Source organism: Syngnathus scovelli, chromosome 2, assembly GCF_024217435.2.
Source record: "Syngnathus scovelli strain Florida chromosome 2, RoL_Ssco_1.2, whole genome shotgun sequence".
Taxonomy (NCBI): Eukaryota; Metazoa; Chordata; class Actinopteri; order Syngnathiformes; family Syngnathidae; genus Syngnathus; species Syngnathus scovelli.
In genome coordinates this window covers 13,302,484-13,322,485 of record NC_090848.1, presented here as the reverse complement: position 1 = coordinate 13,322,485, position 20,002 = coordinate 13,302,484, and the positions used below count along the sequence as shown (strand labels likewise).

The 20,002-nt window shown below is 44.6% G+C and overlaps 1 protein-coding gene across 2 annotated transcripts in view; it reads right to left on the bottom strand.

The window, feature by feature from the left end:
- skia (v-ski avian sarcoma viral oncogene homolog a) overlaps nt 1–13,926 on the bottom strand; it is a 47,222-nt gene extending 33,296 nt beyond the window's left edge. The window contains exon 1 of one of the 2 annotated variants that reach the window (XM_049752309.2): nt 12,288–13,926. In XM_049752309.2, the coding sequence (XP_049608266.1) occupies nt 12,288–13,196 (909 nt within the window). In that variant the 5' untranslated portion in view covers nt 13,197–13,926. The remainder of the gene's footprint in view (nt 1–12,287) is intronic. The other variant, XM_049752310.2, reaches the window with a different exon arrangement.
- Nucleotides 13,927–20,002: the final 6,076 nt, after the last annotated feature.

Genomic DNA, 20,002 nt, shown 5'->3' with positions numbered 1-20,002 from the left:
TGTAATGTGGGGAGAAAGAGAGAGGGAGAAGAATGGATGAGTGAGGGGGAGAGTGGGCAAGTGAGTGCGTTGGATGGGTGGATGCAAAAGAGAAAGAGAAAGAGAGGACAGGAACAGAGAGACGCTCTGGTCAGGCACGCGATGCTCTGCTGGAATCAGGTCAGGCCCACACGAGGCCTTCGTCACAGCTCATACAGCAGAGCGCACTTCTTCGGGCTTGCTTTGCTTTTTTTTTCCCACCACAGCTTAAAAGCTAGTCTGGCTGGGGAAAAATGAGCTCGCCAAATTCATCCACGCTGCTAATCAGTGATCCTGACTTACAGGACGGTAAAACGATTGAAAGTGTTTTTTAATGACAATGTTTGCATGTGTTAGTAAAATCTTCACTCAAGTGTTAAACTGAGCCAACAGTCTGGGCATGAGGTGAGAAAATGTGACACTTAGAGTGTGAAGCTAAAAGTAGATGATACTTTTGCTCTCAGGGCCGAGACCGAAGCCCATGCTACCGCAAAAATGTTGAAAGTGGATCCATGTTTGTACCTCCGGGCTCTACGCAACACAACCTTTTGACTTCAGCACAGGCTAATTGTTGGGCCAAGGCCTCTCAGGTCTTCTAACAAGAACGTGTGTTTGCTGACTGGTAACCTTAGCGCTTGCTGCTCTAATTAAAGCCACGTTCAGGATCCAACCCTTAACCCCGAGCCCTCCCCCGTCTTCGGCCTCTCGGACAGACAGTTGAGCCCGAGCTGCCGTCTCACTTTACCGGAAATAAGAGCTGGCGGCTGGCGGGCTGATAGGTAACCAGAGTGCAGGCAATGCCTTTGGCTAGACTAATCAACATGTCACTATTTATATTGATGGGTTCAAAATTTTGCTATTTTCTGAATTGCAGAGATAATTTAATTTCCACTAGAGATTGTTAAACTGTTGAAATTTAATTTCAATGGGATAATGGATACGGGCAGAGCAGGGGAAGCGGGGGGCATGGGGGCACTGGTCCCCCTGAAATATGTTTGGACCCCTCAGGTCCAGGCCAGATAACTGATTTTGGGGTGTTCATTTATAAAGAATGTTTGTTTGCATGTTCACAAAGCTGGCAAAAGTTTGTGCATGTTTAATGTTGCATCATTAAAATTTGGTATTGGAATTGTTTTCAGCTGCTAGGCCATTTTCAAATGTCAACATTTTTGTCTCAAAAAGAATCGCTTTGCTGCATTTTAATGAACTATACTAGAGTTGTCTCATCTATTTAAATCAGAAGTTTAGCTCGTTTTAACATTGCAGTTGTGGTTGGCGGGTTCTATTATAAAAGACAACTTTGAATTTGTCAAGTAAACACACTAACGTCGCAAATTTCCGTGGTTCATCTAGATGAACCACAGCAATAACTATTGCTGTGCATGTGCGTGTTATGTGTGTGAGTGAGTCATGTTAGCTGAGGCCCAGCCCACCAGCCAACCAGCCAGGAAGCAGTCTTTCCCATTCTGATTTAGTCCAGGATGACTGCATTTGCTTAGCAACCACATTAGCGCTCCAATCACAGCAGCAGTGGCAGCATTTGGGATAGATAATGCAGGGCCGGGAAGCTAGCTGTGTGCCGCGTGGAGGCAGTGCATTAGGCTCATGAGCACAAACACACTCACACTAGCCACTGGTCTCTCTCACTTAATGCTTCAGCTCTCTCCAAGCATGAAAGGAAGACAGCCAGCCAGCCTCTTAATGCTTGGGCTAGCCCACTTTGAGGGAGAGAGGGAGAGCGAGAGACTGTCTGGCACCTTGTAACACACTCTAAAGTCAATCCATTATCGCTTTTTCCCTGCCTCTCTCGATGCCACGGTGGTGTCTGACTGTCTGCAGCATCAACGCCGAGCCCCCCCCCCCACCCTCCCCAATCAGCCTAATCAGACTGAAATAGAAACATCAGTGGTTTGACTGCTGGCTGCCGCGCGTAGCACAAACATCACAAAATATATTTTTAAGCTTGTCTCTGAAAGACCTCTTTGCTTTTTCTAAAAGCGAGTCCTGAATGGGACTTTGTTCAACACACCCTGCACGCGGCCGGCAGTCAACAATGAGGTGGCCCGTGCAACTCGCGTGTGAGGCTGTAAAGTCAAGAGTTCAGGGTGGAAACGCGTAGGTTGTTTGGTCAAGGGCAGAAAACAACATCAATGCTTCCACTATCGCAGACGGCTGCGAAGGCCTCATAATGAGGCTCAAAGTTCATTAGCACAACTGTATGAAGACACACAAACATATTCCGAGTCAATAAATCCCACTCGGAGCAGTGGTAATATGCCAGATAGTGTCTCTTTATGATGGGATTTTTCGTTATTTCTAATTAAAAAAAAAAAAAACAGAGTCAGCAGTTTTTGAGTAATTAAACAATCAATCTGGGAAACTACAATCATTTATATATATATATAACGTCTGCACAGTTGTGTTGAGGTTATGAAAATACAAAACTATGAAGACTCATTTTTTCCACCCCCATTAGGAATAATTTAGAAATGTAATAAGGTTGCGATAATGGATATAGTGAACTTGGATTAGAAGTTGTTGTCCAAATGTTGTGATGCGGGAAATGAGGCAAGTCAACCACATGGGACCTTTTTACTTCACACTGAAAACTTTCTTCCTGTTTTTCCTGGTCTTATTCATTAGGTTTTATTTGTAACCTCCCCGCATTGGACCCAGGATGAATTCAGTCAGTCCCCACCTGCATTTTTAGAAGTGCTTGTTGTTTGTTTTGTTGTATTTCGGAGTGGTGTATATCTTTGTGAAGGCAGAGCACAAAGAGGCCCATTGGTTCAATGCTGGGAAGCCTCAAAATCAAGTTGGCCGGCCAGCACGCACTGGCACTTTCCACTTCCAAGCCGGACGTTTTGTTCCACTGTTGAACTCTGGGAGCTGAGTAAGTGCGAAAGAGACACGTAGAGAAGGAGGGAGAGTTTTAACTCAGTAGTCCAATCACATGGTTTCGAAAGGGAAAAGGGAGGGAGAGAAGAGGGCCTTGGAACCAGAAAGAGGTCTGCTGCTTGTCCAACTTTATCGGATTTCGCAAGCATTTTACAATCGCTCAGCTTGGCAATCGATATCATTTTCAGACTTTTACTGACTTCTTTGGGCTGGCTTTAACTCTATATAACAGATGTAAAATTGACATCAAGAGGTCTGTGGTTTTGACGGTTCAAATTATTTTAACGGTAAAACTTGAACTGAAAATGACAAATAACATCTAGGAAGATTTTCATTTAGCTTGTATTTTTATCTGCCATTTACTATCATTATTATTACAATTATCATCATTATTAATTATTATTATTATATTAACTCCGAGCTAAAGTGTCCTTGAATAAGATTTTGAATAAACAGTACGTAGATCAAATTGAGTTGAGTTAAAGCATAAGTGTGTCAAGGGACCAAAGCGATGCTGTCAAGTTTCTCATCCTCCCTTCTAGCTTTCTCCCACCGCATCTCTTTCTCACAGCTCGCCTGGTTTCTCCTCCGTCGGAGGGAAGGCTAATGGACACATTAGCCGCCGGCTTGTCCCTCTGCGGTGATTAGGTGGCTGTGAGGTCATCCCTTCACTTCTGCCTCCATCAACATCAAAGATCTATCATTTCATTACTGCCGTGGGGAGGAAAGAAGGAAGGAGCAATGGCCGAATCACTGGCTGATCCATAAAGTCATCAATTTACCCGCAACAAATGATGGGAAGATTCATGTGGAATGAGAATTCACAAAGGGGGAGAGCAGTGACATTGTGCGCTAATGAGAATTCTTTGACATTGTGTTATTTGGTTGTTGTTCATTGTCCTTACAATGAGCCAGAGCGAAAAGCAAATATTTTTGGGGTTGTTTTTGCAAAATTTCTGTCCTTGACACGATGACTTTGCTCTCGGTTACTGACATGCTGCCACACTAAGTGCTTAGCTGACACGATATCGTCCGGTTGATTGATTAAGGACACTGACAGCAAATCATTAAAACAAATATATGGAAAGTGTCTAATCCAGCTGTTGGTTTTGAAGTCTTTCTAAAAGTGTGAGCAGAGCGACTGACTGCATCGTGTGGGTGCAGTGGAGATGGTATTGATTGCTGCAGGAAGTTGAATCTGATGTTTCACGCTGCTTCCTGAGTGCCACTGACAGTGGAAGCGCTTGAGATGTGAGCTTCTGGCAGGGTTGGGGAGGCGGCGTGACACAGGGGAAGTCACCGGTTCATGAAAACAAGGAGACAGCGAGACATAACACCTCAAGATTTGTCCTTGGGCCAAGACTAAACAGCACCTCCTGGCTCGGTTTCCTCCCAGAACACCAAAGTCCCTGCGGGGAAAATGAAGCTAAATCACTGCTCTCAATCTTGGACCTTGATGTGGTCTCAACTCTGGTTAAAGTCCGTCTGGGCCAGATGTGAACGGATGTTTGCTGACTCGTGATTATAGCACGTGGAAATGCAGCCGCTACCAGGAAGAATTGTCAGCTGCGTGTTGTGATGCCAAAAAAGCTCGATGGCGTTGAGTAAAATACGATAGTTTTGTTTTTTCCTCTGCAGAGACATGCAGACAGAGCCTGCCATGACTGGAGCGAAGGAATTGGGGGATGGGGAGGGGAGGGGGCTGGAAGAAATGCAAGGGGGGTGTAGCAGCGGTGTGGCAAGGTTCAGCTGCATCACTGACCTTTGCATGTGTGCACACACATGTGTCTATGTGCATGTGTGTTGGAAGATAATGAAACAGGGCAGACAGATGAGCCCTTTGAGAAGACTCTAGAGGTCACATGGGATAAGTCAGCTTGTCCAAACCAACCCCCCCCCCGCCACACACACACACACACACACACCATGACAGCAGACGTATATAAATGGCAGTCGGCTTTATACAAACAGATGTCCGACTGCTCAAGACGGCCTTGGAGGAGTTTCTTTGAAGGAGGATGCTGAGAATAACTTCTTTGTGCTCGCATTGGGATGAAGGCGGTTGGTTGGTGGTTACGCAGTCTGCACATTACCTTGTCTTCGACATCTACAATTACATTAATTATACGCCACGGCCATGAAGAAGTCTATTGTTTGGTCTGGAGGAGAACTAAGCTGACTGGAGAAAATGAGGGCATGTATTTTATGGATAGGTAGAATAGAATAGGATTTTAGACAAATACATTGGCGTCTTCTGGAACCCAAGAAGGCAGGTATAGGACAAAACGGGGGAGGGGTGGGGCTGGGGATTCCCCTTTCAGGGTGTTATTTTATTTAACATCTGCTTAGCTGCTTCGTCGTTCAAAGCGTGGCTGAGACGTATTCATTCAAAAGATATGTGACTAAAAAGAGGAATTCTCAGGCAGGATGATGGAAAGATGTTAACATGATTATCAATTGTTGTTTCCCGCACCGAAATTGAAAAATGCCATCGTTAGCCCCAACAAGAAGCCCCAAAAATGTGCATGCATTTTTTGCACACATTTGAACTGTTTGCAAAGCTACAGCTAAAGTGACTTCAGGTTGTTTTCTTTTTCTGTCCAGGCAGATTCAATGAACCGTTTATCATCAGACAGAATTTTACTTAAGGTTTCTGGAAGGTACTTCAAAATCACTACTTTTATTAGTGCACTTATGACAAAGAAAGGCTATGATGCCTTTGTCAGCGTTCAGGACAATGTTTTAATGGATCATTAAGGCAGCTCCTGATAAATCCTGTTTAAGATTAACCCGCTTATCGCAATCGAGACCATCTTGACAGAAACTGTGGGTGTGTAAAATACATGCTCCTGATTGGGGGGTTGGGGTCTTGTGAAAAGAGACGACCAGCTGTAGTGTCAACAATGCGGTTGAATGCATCAATTAGATTAAAACACTTTAAAACTGCAAAACACTATTACAAAAACATTTGTATAACCTCCAAAATAAAGACAGTCTTTTTGCAAAGCGGTCCGACTCCATTTCATACATTTCCTGGAAATGTTGAAGCTTTTTTTTGACTTTATTTGTCTATGCAGGAAAGCATGATGCTTCCAGGAAAAGAAGCAAATAGTGAGAATGGAGGAGGGGTGAGACAAACAATGGGCAGTGGGCCATGATTGAGGTGCTTTGGGAGCTCTGCTCGCCCAGGGGTAGGGGGGCGGGTCATCACCTCTATCTGTCTAACAATCGTAGAGCCACAGCTGATACCGAACACAAAAGGAGTGAGAATAACCAGTCAGTGAGGAGATACTCGCCCAGCCCCACCAAGTTCTCTCCAAACAATACCTCCCCGAGCTCCTGGGAGTTGCCCACTCCACAGGGCTGAGTCAAAACCAGTGAGACCCACTTACTGTGTCATCCCTTTAAAGAAGCTGCTAAGATGATGGCCTCAATATTTCTTCACCAAATGAAAGCATACGCTAAAGGATAAGTGATGAACAGTATTTAAGGGACTGTCTACCAAGCAACAACCCATCCACTTGACTTGAGGGGGATTTTGCAAAGCTGTAAGGTTGACTTGGCAGCTTTGTCCTCGAGGAATCGAGTCAGGACGGACTGAAATGAGATTAGCGTATTTTAGCATTAACTTGCTCGTACTGTATCTACCTGCCGGTTCCAAAATTAGACTCGACTGAAGAGATGCCCTTAAAAGAAAACTGCCCATCCGTGGGAGTGTTGTCCACACAGTCTGGCACGGATCACTGGATTGTGACATGACATGATGGGGGGGATTGTTCCAGGCGGATATTGCGCTACACATTGACTGTAGTGTGTGTGTGTGTGTGTTTACGTATGTGCGGGAGTGTGCGTGGTTTGGGGGCAGGGGGGTAAGACTGCATGACTGTGGGAGACAGGCAGATGGGGATGGAAATGAGTAGGCAGTGAGCTCATGCTAATCTCCCGCTACAGCTCCAACAGCTGATCCAGGCGGCGAACACACACACACACACACACACACACACACACACACACACACACACCAATAATACACTAGACTAGACTGATGCGCAATCACACAGCCAACGAGGCACGTGATGATTTAGACATGTAGACGTTCCCTCGATGTTTTTTGTACGGTAAATACAAGACAATATTAATCTGACACACATCTACGTGCAACTTCAACATGACGTCACACTGCCAGTGAATGTTAATTTGTTGGGTAATATTTTGTGTGCGTGCATGCGACTGTGTGCGCCGTTCAGACAGCCATCTGCCTCGTGGGAGGAACAGCAGCACGCGATTGGTGGGCCGGGCATATAATGGAGGCAAAGGGTGAAGCGGGTCACCTCTTTATTAGGGGAGGGAAAGGTGGCGTGTTGCTGACTGCTCTTCTAAACATATGGGTGGGGGCGGGGGCAGTGGGGGGCAATGCTGTCAAATGGGCTGATGCAGCAAAAAGTGCCCACCGCCACACCATTGCATCTCAAAAAGTCTGTGGCATTTGATGTCATTTCCACAGCCCTGCTTGACGACTTGAAGGAATTCATTTTGAAGATGATGTGTATCGTGCCTGTCAAAGTGGCGAGCTTTGGGGGGGCCGACGAATGCTGACGCACAGAATCCACCCGAGCAGGAGACAAAAGGATGATTGTTACTCGGCTAAACTAAGCAGATCTGATGCGATGCCTTTCAAGTATCAATGCTGCGCTGTCAGCCACGGTCTGGTGACACAAAAGAATTTGTTCTACGAAAAAGTTGGGGGGATTTTGAAGAGTTTAGTCAACAGACAGTATTTTGTTGCTTTGGGGGGTTTAAAGGCTTGTAAAATGGAAATTATGGCAAAACCTACTTTTCATAAAGGCATGGCTTGTGCGCCGTTTTTCACGTGTTTGCAGTTGTGTCTGCAGAATGTGGCTCGAAGCTTTTTCCCTTGAAAACCTGTCATTTTGCCCAAGAATATCCCCAAAATAACAAAAGTTGGTTAATTAATGTTCAGTTTTAGTCCAAATGAATTATATTTTATATTATTTTACACAGGATTTTTATACATCATATTTTTATGTTTTATATTATTTTATACAGTTTTTTTACACATCATACTTTTATATATTATATTTTATTATGGTTTATATTATTTTATACAGGATTTGACCGTTTCATAACTCAAATTATAGCAAGCAACAACAACTTGATCCGCCCTAAATCAGCCTGAATTATTCTGTAGGTGTGAAGGATGCATCTTTATGTATGTTTACGCCCTTCCATTGGGGTTTACATGATTTATTCATTTACGCATTACATTATTTTACCCATTGATGGGAGTTTAATCATGTTAAGTAATTGTACGTGATTTCCATAGATTGCTGTCCGCATTTCAGGGTCGAAACGGCTTCACCGTGCTGAATAGTTGAGCAGACGATATGTTGTGGTGAGTTGTTGCCGCTATAGCAAGGCTTATGCGCCATGTGTGTCGATGAATATTTCAAAGAGCAACTCATTAAATAAACAAGCTGGACCTCGCCGCCTACGGTAACCTACCATCAATATTGAATGCTCACCAAAAATTGACAGTGTTGTTCACAAGCCAACAGACGGACGGTCCAGTCATCAAATTGTACCATCTGACTGAGCGAGAGCTGCTTCTTCTTCCACGCAACACCTGGAGCAGGTCATGAAGTGCTTCCTTCCGTGCTGCTTTTACAATAATCCCGATGAGACGTGCTTAAGGTCCTTCGAAGATTTAAGAATAGACACTGTGAGCTGAATACGTTTGTTAGAAGCGGGCTATGAATATTCTGACGGGGATTTCACCTAGTGGGAGGAAATACGTTATTTCCATCCATGCTCTTTGCTCCAGCACCGCATGAGCTCTGAGCTTTGCGTGCAGCACATTCCAAGACAGCTCGTATGCATGGTTGCCTATAACGCTGCCTTCATGCATTACTTGGTGGGAAGCCATTTATCCTTCGTGTTGTTTAAGTCCATGGACAAATAGGCACGTGGTAGCCTGGCTATCCCAAGTGTGCAGCTTGGTTCAAGCTCTATGCCTTATGTGCAAACCAGTCCGAATACGGACTCAAAGAAGCCAGTTTTGGACATGCAGCCTGCTTCTCAAAATTCACTTCACATGTAGTGTGTGTTTTACTACAGTTGCTTACTCAGGCAGTATCACCCTTTTAAAATAAATAAATACATAAATAAAACTGAGAGATCTTTCCCTGTTCCTGTCACTTCATTTAAATTGGTCTTGAGACGCGATTGAGTTTTCAGTCATCTTGGGAAAAACCAAAACAACATATATCCACGGAAAACTAAATGAAGGGAAAGAAAATAAGGCATCAAATCTGCACGACGGTCAATTCAGCATTTGCAGCAGACGTTTGCAACTGTCACATTTGCTGATGGGCAGCAAAAGGAGGATGGAAATATTCCCTCTGCCGCCATTGAAATGCACAGCCACCAGCTGTTATCCTGTCCACTGGCTGGCTGTCAGCAGCCTGAGCCAGCGCTCTGCCTTGCATACGAAATAGGACGTGGACTGCTATCCCCTCTGGGAGTTCACTTCCTCTGAGCCCCCTCAGCGGCACCACTGCCCCACCTCGCCCCCGAAACAAGCGGCCTCTTTTGACATCAGCCAAATATCCAGAGGAGCACTAAAAGGGTCCAAGTCTTAACATAGAAAATCCCAAATAAATAGACGAGTCAGCATACAGCATTTCAAACCATATAGAGTTGTCTCATGTCATAAAAATTCAATAGTGCACAAATTATTCTTCTACAATCTGAACCCTGGCAAATTGATGCAACAACATGGCCTCTCATTTGTTGTTTGCATTCGTCCAACACAGTCGCTTTTAATGTGTTCTTTTTCGAAGCCCAGACACGGTTGTTGATGGACGTGGCGTGTATGCATCTAATCAGATGAGCTTATTCAAATTTCTTATCCAGGGACGTTGATATCTAGTGGGAGATTTGATATGTCACCTAGGTAAGGCTGCCTGTCTGCCACCGCTCAATCTGAATTCAAATGCCCGCCCATTCCATTTCTTTTCTGTCTATGGAACATGACAGAAACTATTTTAGAAGGTACAGCACCCACCCACTTAGCCAACAAGCTGGACAATTCCGTCTTGGTGACGGAATGCATTTTATTCCATTTCTATTGTAACAGGAGCTGAACACATTGAATTGTATGTCAGGTTAATTACGTGCCGCTAGCTTTTATGGCACAATGTCACACAACTTAGCAATGGCCACATGTGGAGCCTGATCTGGTTTTGGAAAAACTCCAAGCAGAAAGACCCCAAACCAGGATTCAAACCATAGTCAACTACAGCTTTCCTATGAACACGCCATTTCAAGAAATACTACAAAGTGAACAGGCAAAGCAATCATTCCCTGTTTTATATGACACTAAATTAGACAGCTTCGGGGTGGCTTCACTTGTTTCACCGTCATCAGCTGAGCTGTTTCCAATTGTCTTTCAAACCCAATTATCAGAAAGTAAAAACACGCCCCAAAAGTCATACTTTCTTAGATTCAGACTGCTGTGTATGTGTGCCTCGGAAGGAAGCTCTCAGAGGAGTGACTGCAAGGGAGGGGTGTGTGTGTGTGTGTGTGTGGCAATATCATTTCCTGCGTCTGTCTGCATTGGAGACTGCCGCCGCTGCTGTAACAGACTCATTAATATTCACAGAAGCTGTAGAGTTCCGCTGCTGACAGCACACAGATGACAGCGTTCCTCGGGAGCTAAAAAGGCATAAAGCAGCATAGTCTGGCACTTTCTGCTCACACGCTCCAAGAACATTTTCAAAGTGCCTCATCTTTGCTTAAATGTGCTGACAAAGGGGAGCTCTGTTGTCGTAAGTTTAGCAATTTTCCTTAACTCCTACCCAGCATGTATTCCCTCATTAGCGTTTCTTGAAACGAGGTGCTGGAGGGATGGGGGGTAAAGGAGTCAGATTAAAAAGCAAATGAGCCTTTGGCATAACACTCGAGTGCCCTGTGGGCTCTTGTATAAAACTCGAAGAGGCCCTCGAAAGTGGGGTCCTTGAGGTGTGCCCACTCTAGCTTGAATGAACGTGTGTGCCAAGAGTGGCTATTCACCATGCATGGCAGGGACTCTGGCACTCTCCGGGACTTGGAGGGTCTCTCGCAGTTCTCTCTCTTTTGCCATGTTACTCTGAGAGAATCTTCTGTACGGGACAAGAGACGAGATGCTCCCAAACACTCTTTGCTTTCTCGCTCTGATCAAACCGAGTGTTTTGCCCCACGAGTCTACTTCGGTGGCAATCAGACCAGAGGAAAAGGTAGATAAGGGAGGGGGAGGACCAGTGTGTGTGTCAGAGGTGGGTTGCTGGCCTGGGGTAGGTGGATGTTTGGGGGAGGGGTGGGCCCGATGTTTGCTGAATGCTCCCCTTTGTTGGGATCATATTATGTTTCCACCACAATACTTCTAAACCCTGCTTCATCAACCCCATTCATGTGTAACAGTTCATGCAAATGACATCACTAGTCTTTTTTTCCTGGGGGTGGGGTGGGGGTGGGATTCCTTTATCAATCTCCCACACAAACTTCTCCCTTTCTCCTCCTACCGGCACATCACTTGTCTCATTAAAATGCATTCATCGAGTTTTACACGTCTGTCATTTTGCTCATATTTGACATTTCTCGTCAACATTGGAGCGCCGTAGTTGGCGATATAAAACAAAAATAGCCACTTATTTCAGTAAAACGAGAAAGAAATGCGCTGTCACAAATCATTTCGCATGAAATGCAACATGCACGCTCTTACAGTCATAACACCGGCCAACGAAGATTGCACACACAAAAACGATACAAAGCAACGTTAAAACTGAAGTTTTCCACTGGCGTGCAGAGGAAGATGTAATTTCATCAGAAGTGGTTTCTTTCATTTCACCTCAACTAGATCTTGCGTTTACACAGTCCTTGTGAGGCATTTGTTGGTAAATGGGATCGTATTTACAGTAAGGTTCAATAAAACTGAGCCTGAGAGGTGTTTCGCCCTGCAGATAATGACTTTATTGCCACCAAAGGTGTTTTAGGGTCTTCATTGTATAGGGTGTAATTAGTAATAACATGCCAATGATGACCACTCATTAAAAACACACACATACAACCAATGCATTAGCTCAGTTTTCCATTTGTTTTCCAATTTGGGGGATTGTTGGGTAAAAAACACACCCATCCATTTTCTATATCCTTGTTGATTAAATACATATTTTTTGTTGACATAGATTGTGCAACCTGCAGCAAGTGTCACTTTAAGAATGTGGGCAGACACCTTATTAAAATAGATCGCAGCTTCTTTTTTTTTTTCTTTTCTGAATGACACGTAAAGAGTCACGCCAAGTTGGCCAACTTACCCTGGACGATAGTTTCCTCTTGTACTTGTTGGCGAAATCAAACTTCTCCTTGATTTCGTCCAGGAGCTGCTCCAGGCGGCTCTTCTCCTCCTTCCCCGTGTAATCCTGGCCCAGGAGGACGTAGGCCCTCCAGTTGGCCGAGTCGAAGCCCCAGTGGCAAGTCCTGTTCTCCTGCGCCTTGTGGCTGTGGACCACGAACTTGTGCGTGGGGTACATGAGTCTGCAGTCCATGCACTGGATGCACGCTGCGTTGGGGCTGATGTACAACTCAGGAACGAACAAGCCCTTGCACTTGCCGAAGCACTCGTGGTAGATTTTGAAGCTCCTCTCGGTGAGCTCCAGCTCCAGCGCTCCTCCGCTGCTTGCCTCCTTCTTCCAGCGAGGCGGATAAGCGCCCCCGTAGATGAGCGCGTTGCACAGCCGCTCAGCGTCCGTCTTGGTGATGAGGCCGCAGGAGGGCGCCGAAAAGGGCAGGATCCCCATGACTTTGAGGATCTCCAGCTGGTCGGCGGTGCACCGGGAGCAGTAGATGTGCAGCTCGTCGCACACCGAGTTGATCTGCTGCAGGCTGAAGTCCCGCAGCACCGTGTTGAGGATCTGGGGGAGACACAGCCGCTTCTCCCCTCCGACCACAAAGCAGGAGATGGTCTCGCCTTCCAGGACCGTCTCGCACCTCTCCGTGGAGCGGTCTGACGGGATGAAGAGCGGCCCGGGCATCACTGGCGGCGGCAGATGCTGCAGGACCGGCTCGGGCTCCTTCCCGTCCTTCTTGAAAAGAAGCTCATGTTGCCAGCGGGCAGAAAAGGCGGCCGGCCCCCCTAGAGAGCTCATAGAGCTGAGGTGAAACTGCTTGAGAGTTTGTTGCAGTCCCGGATGAGGCTGGAAGCTCTGCCGACTTACAGTCTCCATGTTTTCCCCGCAACTTTACCAGCGAACACCCTTCTTGTCTTCGACCCGGGACCACGAGCGTCTTGTCGCGCTTGAGACGGATAAATCCACCGCGTCCGATAATTGGCCAAAACTTTGAAGCACTTCATCAAACATTTAATTATAATTAAAAAAAATAAGTCCCCGTGGGCAAGTTCACGCCTGTATTCCCGTGAAGAGTGAAGGAACACCGGTCAGTCGGTTTCTGAAGCGGCTCTCAGAAAGTCCATGTCGGATAGAAGAATGGGGCTGGCTTACCAAACTCCACAAAAAAAAAACCCACAAAAAGTTCCCAGCGTCCAATTCCGTAGGATAAAGGGCGAAAACAAATGAAAAGCGATTGTCGAAAGTCGATATTAGTTGGATTCAAATCCAACTTAAGCGGCTCTTTCCGCTCTCGAGGACCGCTCCGACGGCCCCCGCAGTTCACTGTGACTGTATGGATATGAGCGCTCGCTCTCTCTCTCTTCCCCCTGCTCGCTCTCTCTCTCCTCCTCTCTCTCGCTCGCTCTCTCTCTCCCAGTCTGCGTCTCTCGGTCACGCGCACGCGCTCCCCTCCCCTCCGTGTTTGTGTGTCTGGCTCAGTCATTGAATCCTAGCCAGGAATGTGAGTGACTCTGCAGGCACGGCTGTTCTAGGGACAAGCCTCCACTCCCTCGCTTTGGCCCGCAAACAGGCAGCAATCTATCTGTCTATCCGTCCATCCATCCATCCATCCATCAGAATTTTAAGTCTACCTAATATACACAATACAGAAAAATAAAGTCCATTAACCGACTTGTATCTGACCTAGTACGCTCGAAGCTTCTGTCCTTACGGTAGGCCTTGTCATGGAACGGATGGAGCAGGGCGACCAAATCCAGCTTGGACCAGGGTTTATTGAGCAAACTCAAAAGGCAAACTGACACAACTAAACAAAACAATAACTGGACTGACTGACCTGGACGTGAGACAAGAAGACTACAGACGTAAAGACATGACGACGACAATGATCCGACAGGGAGTGAAGGGCAGACAGGACTTAAATACAAAACAGGTAACAAGAGGTAGGTGACTGTGGTTACATTGATTGAGGTGACACAGGAGGGGAGGGGCGACGCGAACAGAAACCATGGTAACAGACATAAAAAAGCAACCGTGGACGAATCGTGACAGTCCTATTCAAGTTCTAAATCGGCCAGTTGTACATAATCGTGTATAATAGAAAATGTCTTAAAAAAAAAATTGGAGACCATATGTGGACAAAACTGCACAAAATGTTAACAGCTTTGAATTCATGTCTGGTTTCAGATTGAATATCTTACATAGCGTTAAGAAGAATGCATATCTCTTTGAGTGTGCGCGCGTGTGTCTGCGTGCGTGCGCCTGTGTGTGCGCGCGCGCGCGTGCGGGCCTATTCTAAAAGCCAAATGCTTTTTTTCCCCCCCTCAATGTAAAAATGAGGCTACCCACTCTATTGTGTGACACATCCGCATGACTGGCTGGCCAAGGGTGACTCGCGAACTCAAAGTCTTTACTTCCACTCAGTTTCTCTCCGAATGTTAATACAAGAAGTGTCAGAATGAAAGATGGTGGCGAATAACCCAAACCAAGTGACTCAACGTGACAAGTTCAACTTCAAGGGGGAAGTACTGTAGTTGGCTGCTCTGGTGGCGCCCCCCAGCCAGGCACTGCCGTCACTGCAACTCCAGGCATGAAATCCCAATGCAAATATACAAAGTAGCTAGAGAATCCTTATGAACCTCAACATCAAGTTAAAATATAATTGGTCGTACAATTAAAAAAAAACATTCCCCTGACGAATTTGATGGGTAAAGCAAACTCCTCCTGTCACGTCAGCATGCTATAATTATCAGACTTTCCAAGAACTGCCTGCACAGATTACATCGTCATCATAAGCATGTAATGCTAAAGTCATTTGCAGAGACGGCAAGTGCATGTATGTGCGATGTTCTGTTTGGCACCACGGTTACCAAATAGTAAGAAGGCTTCATTGAACGGAGTCAGCTTCATACAAAACCAATCAATGGAGCCATACGTCCACCTTCCACTGCTAGTTTGATGTCATCTTAAACCAGTGGTTCTTAACCTTGTTGGAGGTACCGAACCCCATCAGTTTTATATGCGCATTCACCGAACCCCTCTTTAGCGAAAAAAATAACTTCAAATTCAAGACGTAAATGTTTTTTACTGGTGCACAAAATGAGCCGTGCGTGATCATCACCTTGTTCATAGAACAAAACCAACACAATGCATGGAACTCACAACAAATTACATACTTGCAAATCAGTGTGCCTTTGCGAGAGCTGTTCAGATGTGCGTTATCACGAATTTACACGATAAATCAGGTGTGTTCAGACCTTCGCAGTGGAGGCACTGCCGAACCCCTGAGACCGACTCACCGAACCCCTCGGGTTCGATCGAACCCAGGTTAAGAACCACTGTCTTAAACGGCACGGCAATCTGCCGGTCTTCCTCAAATCATATTGCAACTCAAGGACATTAACTTCCACAACTCCATTCCTGTCTATTGAAAAAGAAAACCTGTTAACAAATTCATTCTGCTCTACGCTAAAGTAGCATCGTAGCTGACATTGAAACTGTGTACTGCAATTTAAGAGCCGTGGAATAAATAGTATGAAGTAATCATATCAAAGGCAAAGTTTAATAAGACTTGAAAAAAAAGATATGAATCAAATACCTTCACAAGATTGAGTGTGTGCGTGTGTGTACAGTATATACTACATAAAGCGTATACACACAATACTCCATACAGATCTTTGGTTGTTAACATTGTGCAAGTGATCATAAAGGCGCCGGTCGGTGTATAACTATTGCCATGGTCTCCATGGCAGCAGAACACCAAACAGCATCACGTGGGATGAATGACATCAGGTTTCTTTCCTGGCGCTGGTTGTCTTTTTCTCAGCGTAGCACGATGTACCACAGGAACAGACCACCGGTCCGCTCCACTGTTTCACTGTAAAGCTCGAAAAACAGATCAGCTCACGTCAGCTCTTCTGTAATGGTCCTTCTGGAATACCGATTTCATACAGTTCCTGGCCAAAAAATGCGGTCACCAAATTTTAAAGTGGTAGGTTGCCCCATAACGCTGTTTTTCTTTTTGGTATTAAGCTCCTCTCTTCTTTGTTTTCTAAGTGTTCCCTTTTCCTTTCCATTGCATAAGCTTAGCCAATCTCCATTGGTCTCCATGCTGGCCAAAAGCTTAGAGGGCTCGGAAATTCCCACCACTAGTTTGTCACATTTCCACTTTATGTGTGCCCTCACAAAGGAAACAAAGTATTACGTTTCAACTGGTGTTCTTGGTGTAACCCATTGAAATGTACACAGAGAGGACATCCAAACGAAAGAGTGGTGTAATATATGCGATGACGTAAAACTCAAACACGCCTGCAATATTATTGAGAAGGACGACCACATGGTATCTATCAATGGTTAGTGTATTCAAGGTCACGGTTCTCAAGTCCCTGTAAACTCTGTGGGCCTTGACACTTCAGGCCGCACTGCCGTACTTTAACGAGGAGCGTTGGGAAGAAGTTCCTGATCTTCCTCATCCATTTGCAACAGTATGTTTGTGACCTCTATGTTTTGCCAATCACCACTTTTCTGAAGCTGAACCGTGATTGGATATGACCTGACAAATGCGATGTTGACAGCAAGCGGCTGAATGCTCCCACTCCCAGATGGGTGAAAATGGGGGACTTCTCCAGTTTAACGCCTATTACACATTGCAATATTAACCAATAATATTAATGCAATATTATTGTATGTATTCTGTATGTAACATGAATTCCCTGGTGATAGGGCTTCTTTTTTAGGGTTAGGGTTGTGTCATAGTACGGTTGCATATTAATGTCAGCTTTTCAAACTAGGGTTAGAGTTCCAAAATAGGGTTTTAAACTAGAGTTTGGGTTTTGTACAAGACAGTGTTTCTGCTTTTGTTTTAGGAAGCCACATCACCAGCGCCGGATGAACAATGTCGATGGAACTTGAGCACAGAGGTTCCTCCCTTTCCTGAAGCACCTCGAGTATCCCAACAGTGTCCTGATCCCCCGGCCACCTCCGTCCAGCAGATCAAAGCCGGTCCGGACATTGCCAATGTGTCGCTCGCCTGTCTCGGTCAGCGAGAGCCCAAGGTCAACATTCCCGATGCCATCGCAGGGCACTCAGGTGTAGCAAGAAAAGGAAAGAAGCAAGAGATGGGAAAGAGACCGATGGTGCCACTCTTTTCCTTAAAAAGTCAACCTCTGGATGAAAAGGTGAATAGCTGATGGAGATTGACGAGCACGAAGAAAAGAAGGACAGTGAGACAAAAAGTCAAAAAGCTCAAGAAAATTTGAAGACTTGCTCCATGTGCCTGCTGGTCTTCTCTGATGGGTGAGTAATTTGTGCAATACTACCTCAAACTACCCCACTGTTTTGTCTTTGGCAATATCTTGCACATTTGCATGACTTTTACCAGGTTTTGAAAAGCAAACCTATTTATTTATTCATCTTAGCACGCATTAATCTTGTGCTTCCTGTCCCCCCAGGGCCTCCCAGATGGACCGTGATGGCCACCTGGCTCAGTGTCTGTCAGAGATGAATGTGGACATGAGCCGGTGAGCTCCGAGCAGCCCCCGATGTGCGGAATGCATTCAGCGGGCACAAGTGATGCGTTTGCAGGCAGTCAGGAGACGTTCAAGCTTTCCCCATAATTCGGCTGCACTGTGGTCATGAAAGTTTTGATGATTAGTTCAGATGTTGCGTCTTATTTAATCCTTCAATGAGAAATTATTACTTTGATGCTGGAAACGGAGCTGCCAGGTATAAAATCTAAAAAAGAAATCGTGATGAGGGAAGACCTGCAGATAGCTGGGCGATCCCTGAAAGGGGTTGCAGTTCTTTCATCAAAAAAATGTCAATTTAAAATACGAATGCAGAACATTTTGTTCCTTTCATTTTGTTTTGACAAAGAGCAAAGGGTCACAACGTTATGAATGTTTCAATAAAGCAAGTTAGTGCTGGCAACCTTGGATAATATTTTGAGCTAGTAATTAGAAATAAAGCAAGGAGTATTGTACAAATTGAATTTTCTGTCTAACAGCTGAGAGAAACCGGAAGAGGAGACTTGCGTTAGTCACTTTTAAAGCAAACATACACTCAAACGCAAATTCTGAGACAACAGCATGTAAAAGAGTCAAAGGTTTACATAAAAGCAATATTATTTTTAATTCTTACACATATGTACAAAGACGCAGAGAAGAAAAATAACAATCGAATCAAACATGTATACATGTACTTCAACGTTACGATTGTTTTTGAATCCCAGCACACTGCTGTTCTTTTGGTTCTGCCGCTCCTCGCTGCTATGCGATGCGACCCAAATGTCCAACATGGGTCCCTCAAGGGAGGAAACACTTCAAATGAGATGGCAGATGAGGAGGATTGCTGAAATGTCCAAGTGCTAGCTTGCCTGTGTGTGTTTTTATTCACGGTCTTTCTAACTGCTTCATTATCGCTGCTTGCGCTATCTTCCTCTCTGCATGTCAAGGCCTGCAGCTAAATGAGAACCTTTGACTCTGGATCCACTAATTAATCCTATTATGGAGTGAATAAAATAATCAAGGGTCAGATTTCATCAACTAATTCTCAGCCAATCGAGACATTTTCCTTGTGTTTTTTTTTTTTTTTTTTAAAGGGAAAATGCTAATTTAGATGGATTAATGAAGTATTTGATTTGATGGAGATATACCAGCGCTGCACAACTTTGAAATTGCAACATTTTGATAAGGGTGGCGGAAGCAAACATTCCTCATTTGGTTTTTAAAACGGACAGATTCATTCATAGATGACGTTAGAAAAAAGTTACAACAGTTCATTTAATATTAAAATAATTTAATCTTTTTAATGATGAATTACAATGAATCAACTGATTATTTAATGTAAAATCAATTCAAATGCAAGTCAGTTTTAGGAATGACCATACTTTAGCCCACGCCTAATTTACACATATTTGGAAGGTGCTAATAGAGAGAACTTTAGCCTCCAATTTAAAATACTGCTGCCAGTGCATGTTTTCAGGGCTTGTGAAACCTTATTTTTAATGGAACAAACAATTTGTGAATAATTAATCTGCCAGCCTATATTAATCTAATTTCAACAACAAAAGCAATTATATAAAACATTCACACCATGTATTAAAAATGAAGAACCTTACAATTTGTCAACAAGCGTATTAAAACCAATGACCAAAACAATAACGGCCATATGTGGAAAAAAACAACTCAGCAGAATGTTTAGAAAAACTAAAAAAAACCTGCCAAACACGACTCCATCCAGTTTCTATGACATTCCTGTTCAGGGTTGGAGGGCAAGCTGGAGGCGCTGCTTCACATCTGGCTCACGTGGAGTCGAACCATTTCTGGCACCTGTGAACAACTGTTCCATCCCCGGACCCTTGGGCTGTTCCGTGTTTTCAGTGAATTCACATGTATGGGACTAAAAGTAAGAACACAACTGTAAATAGACAGAGTGCATTTTGACATTGAAAAAATAGGAAGTCTTGTGAAAAGATCAAATTAGCACTATCCAGAACAACGTTCACCAAGCCTAGACCTTGGTCCAGCACAACCAGCCAGCACCGAGGTATTTACAATCGGCTGCAGTGACGGAATTGGAAACAAATTGGCACTGAAAAGCAACAAACACAATGTTTAAGAATTTTTTTTTTTTTTTTACTAAATATTGATATCAGAGATGCAAGTCAACTCAATTCTAAGGATGAC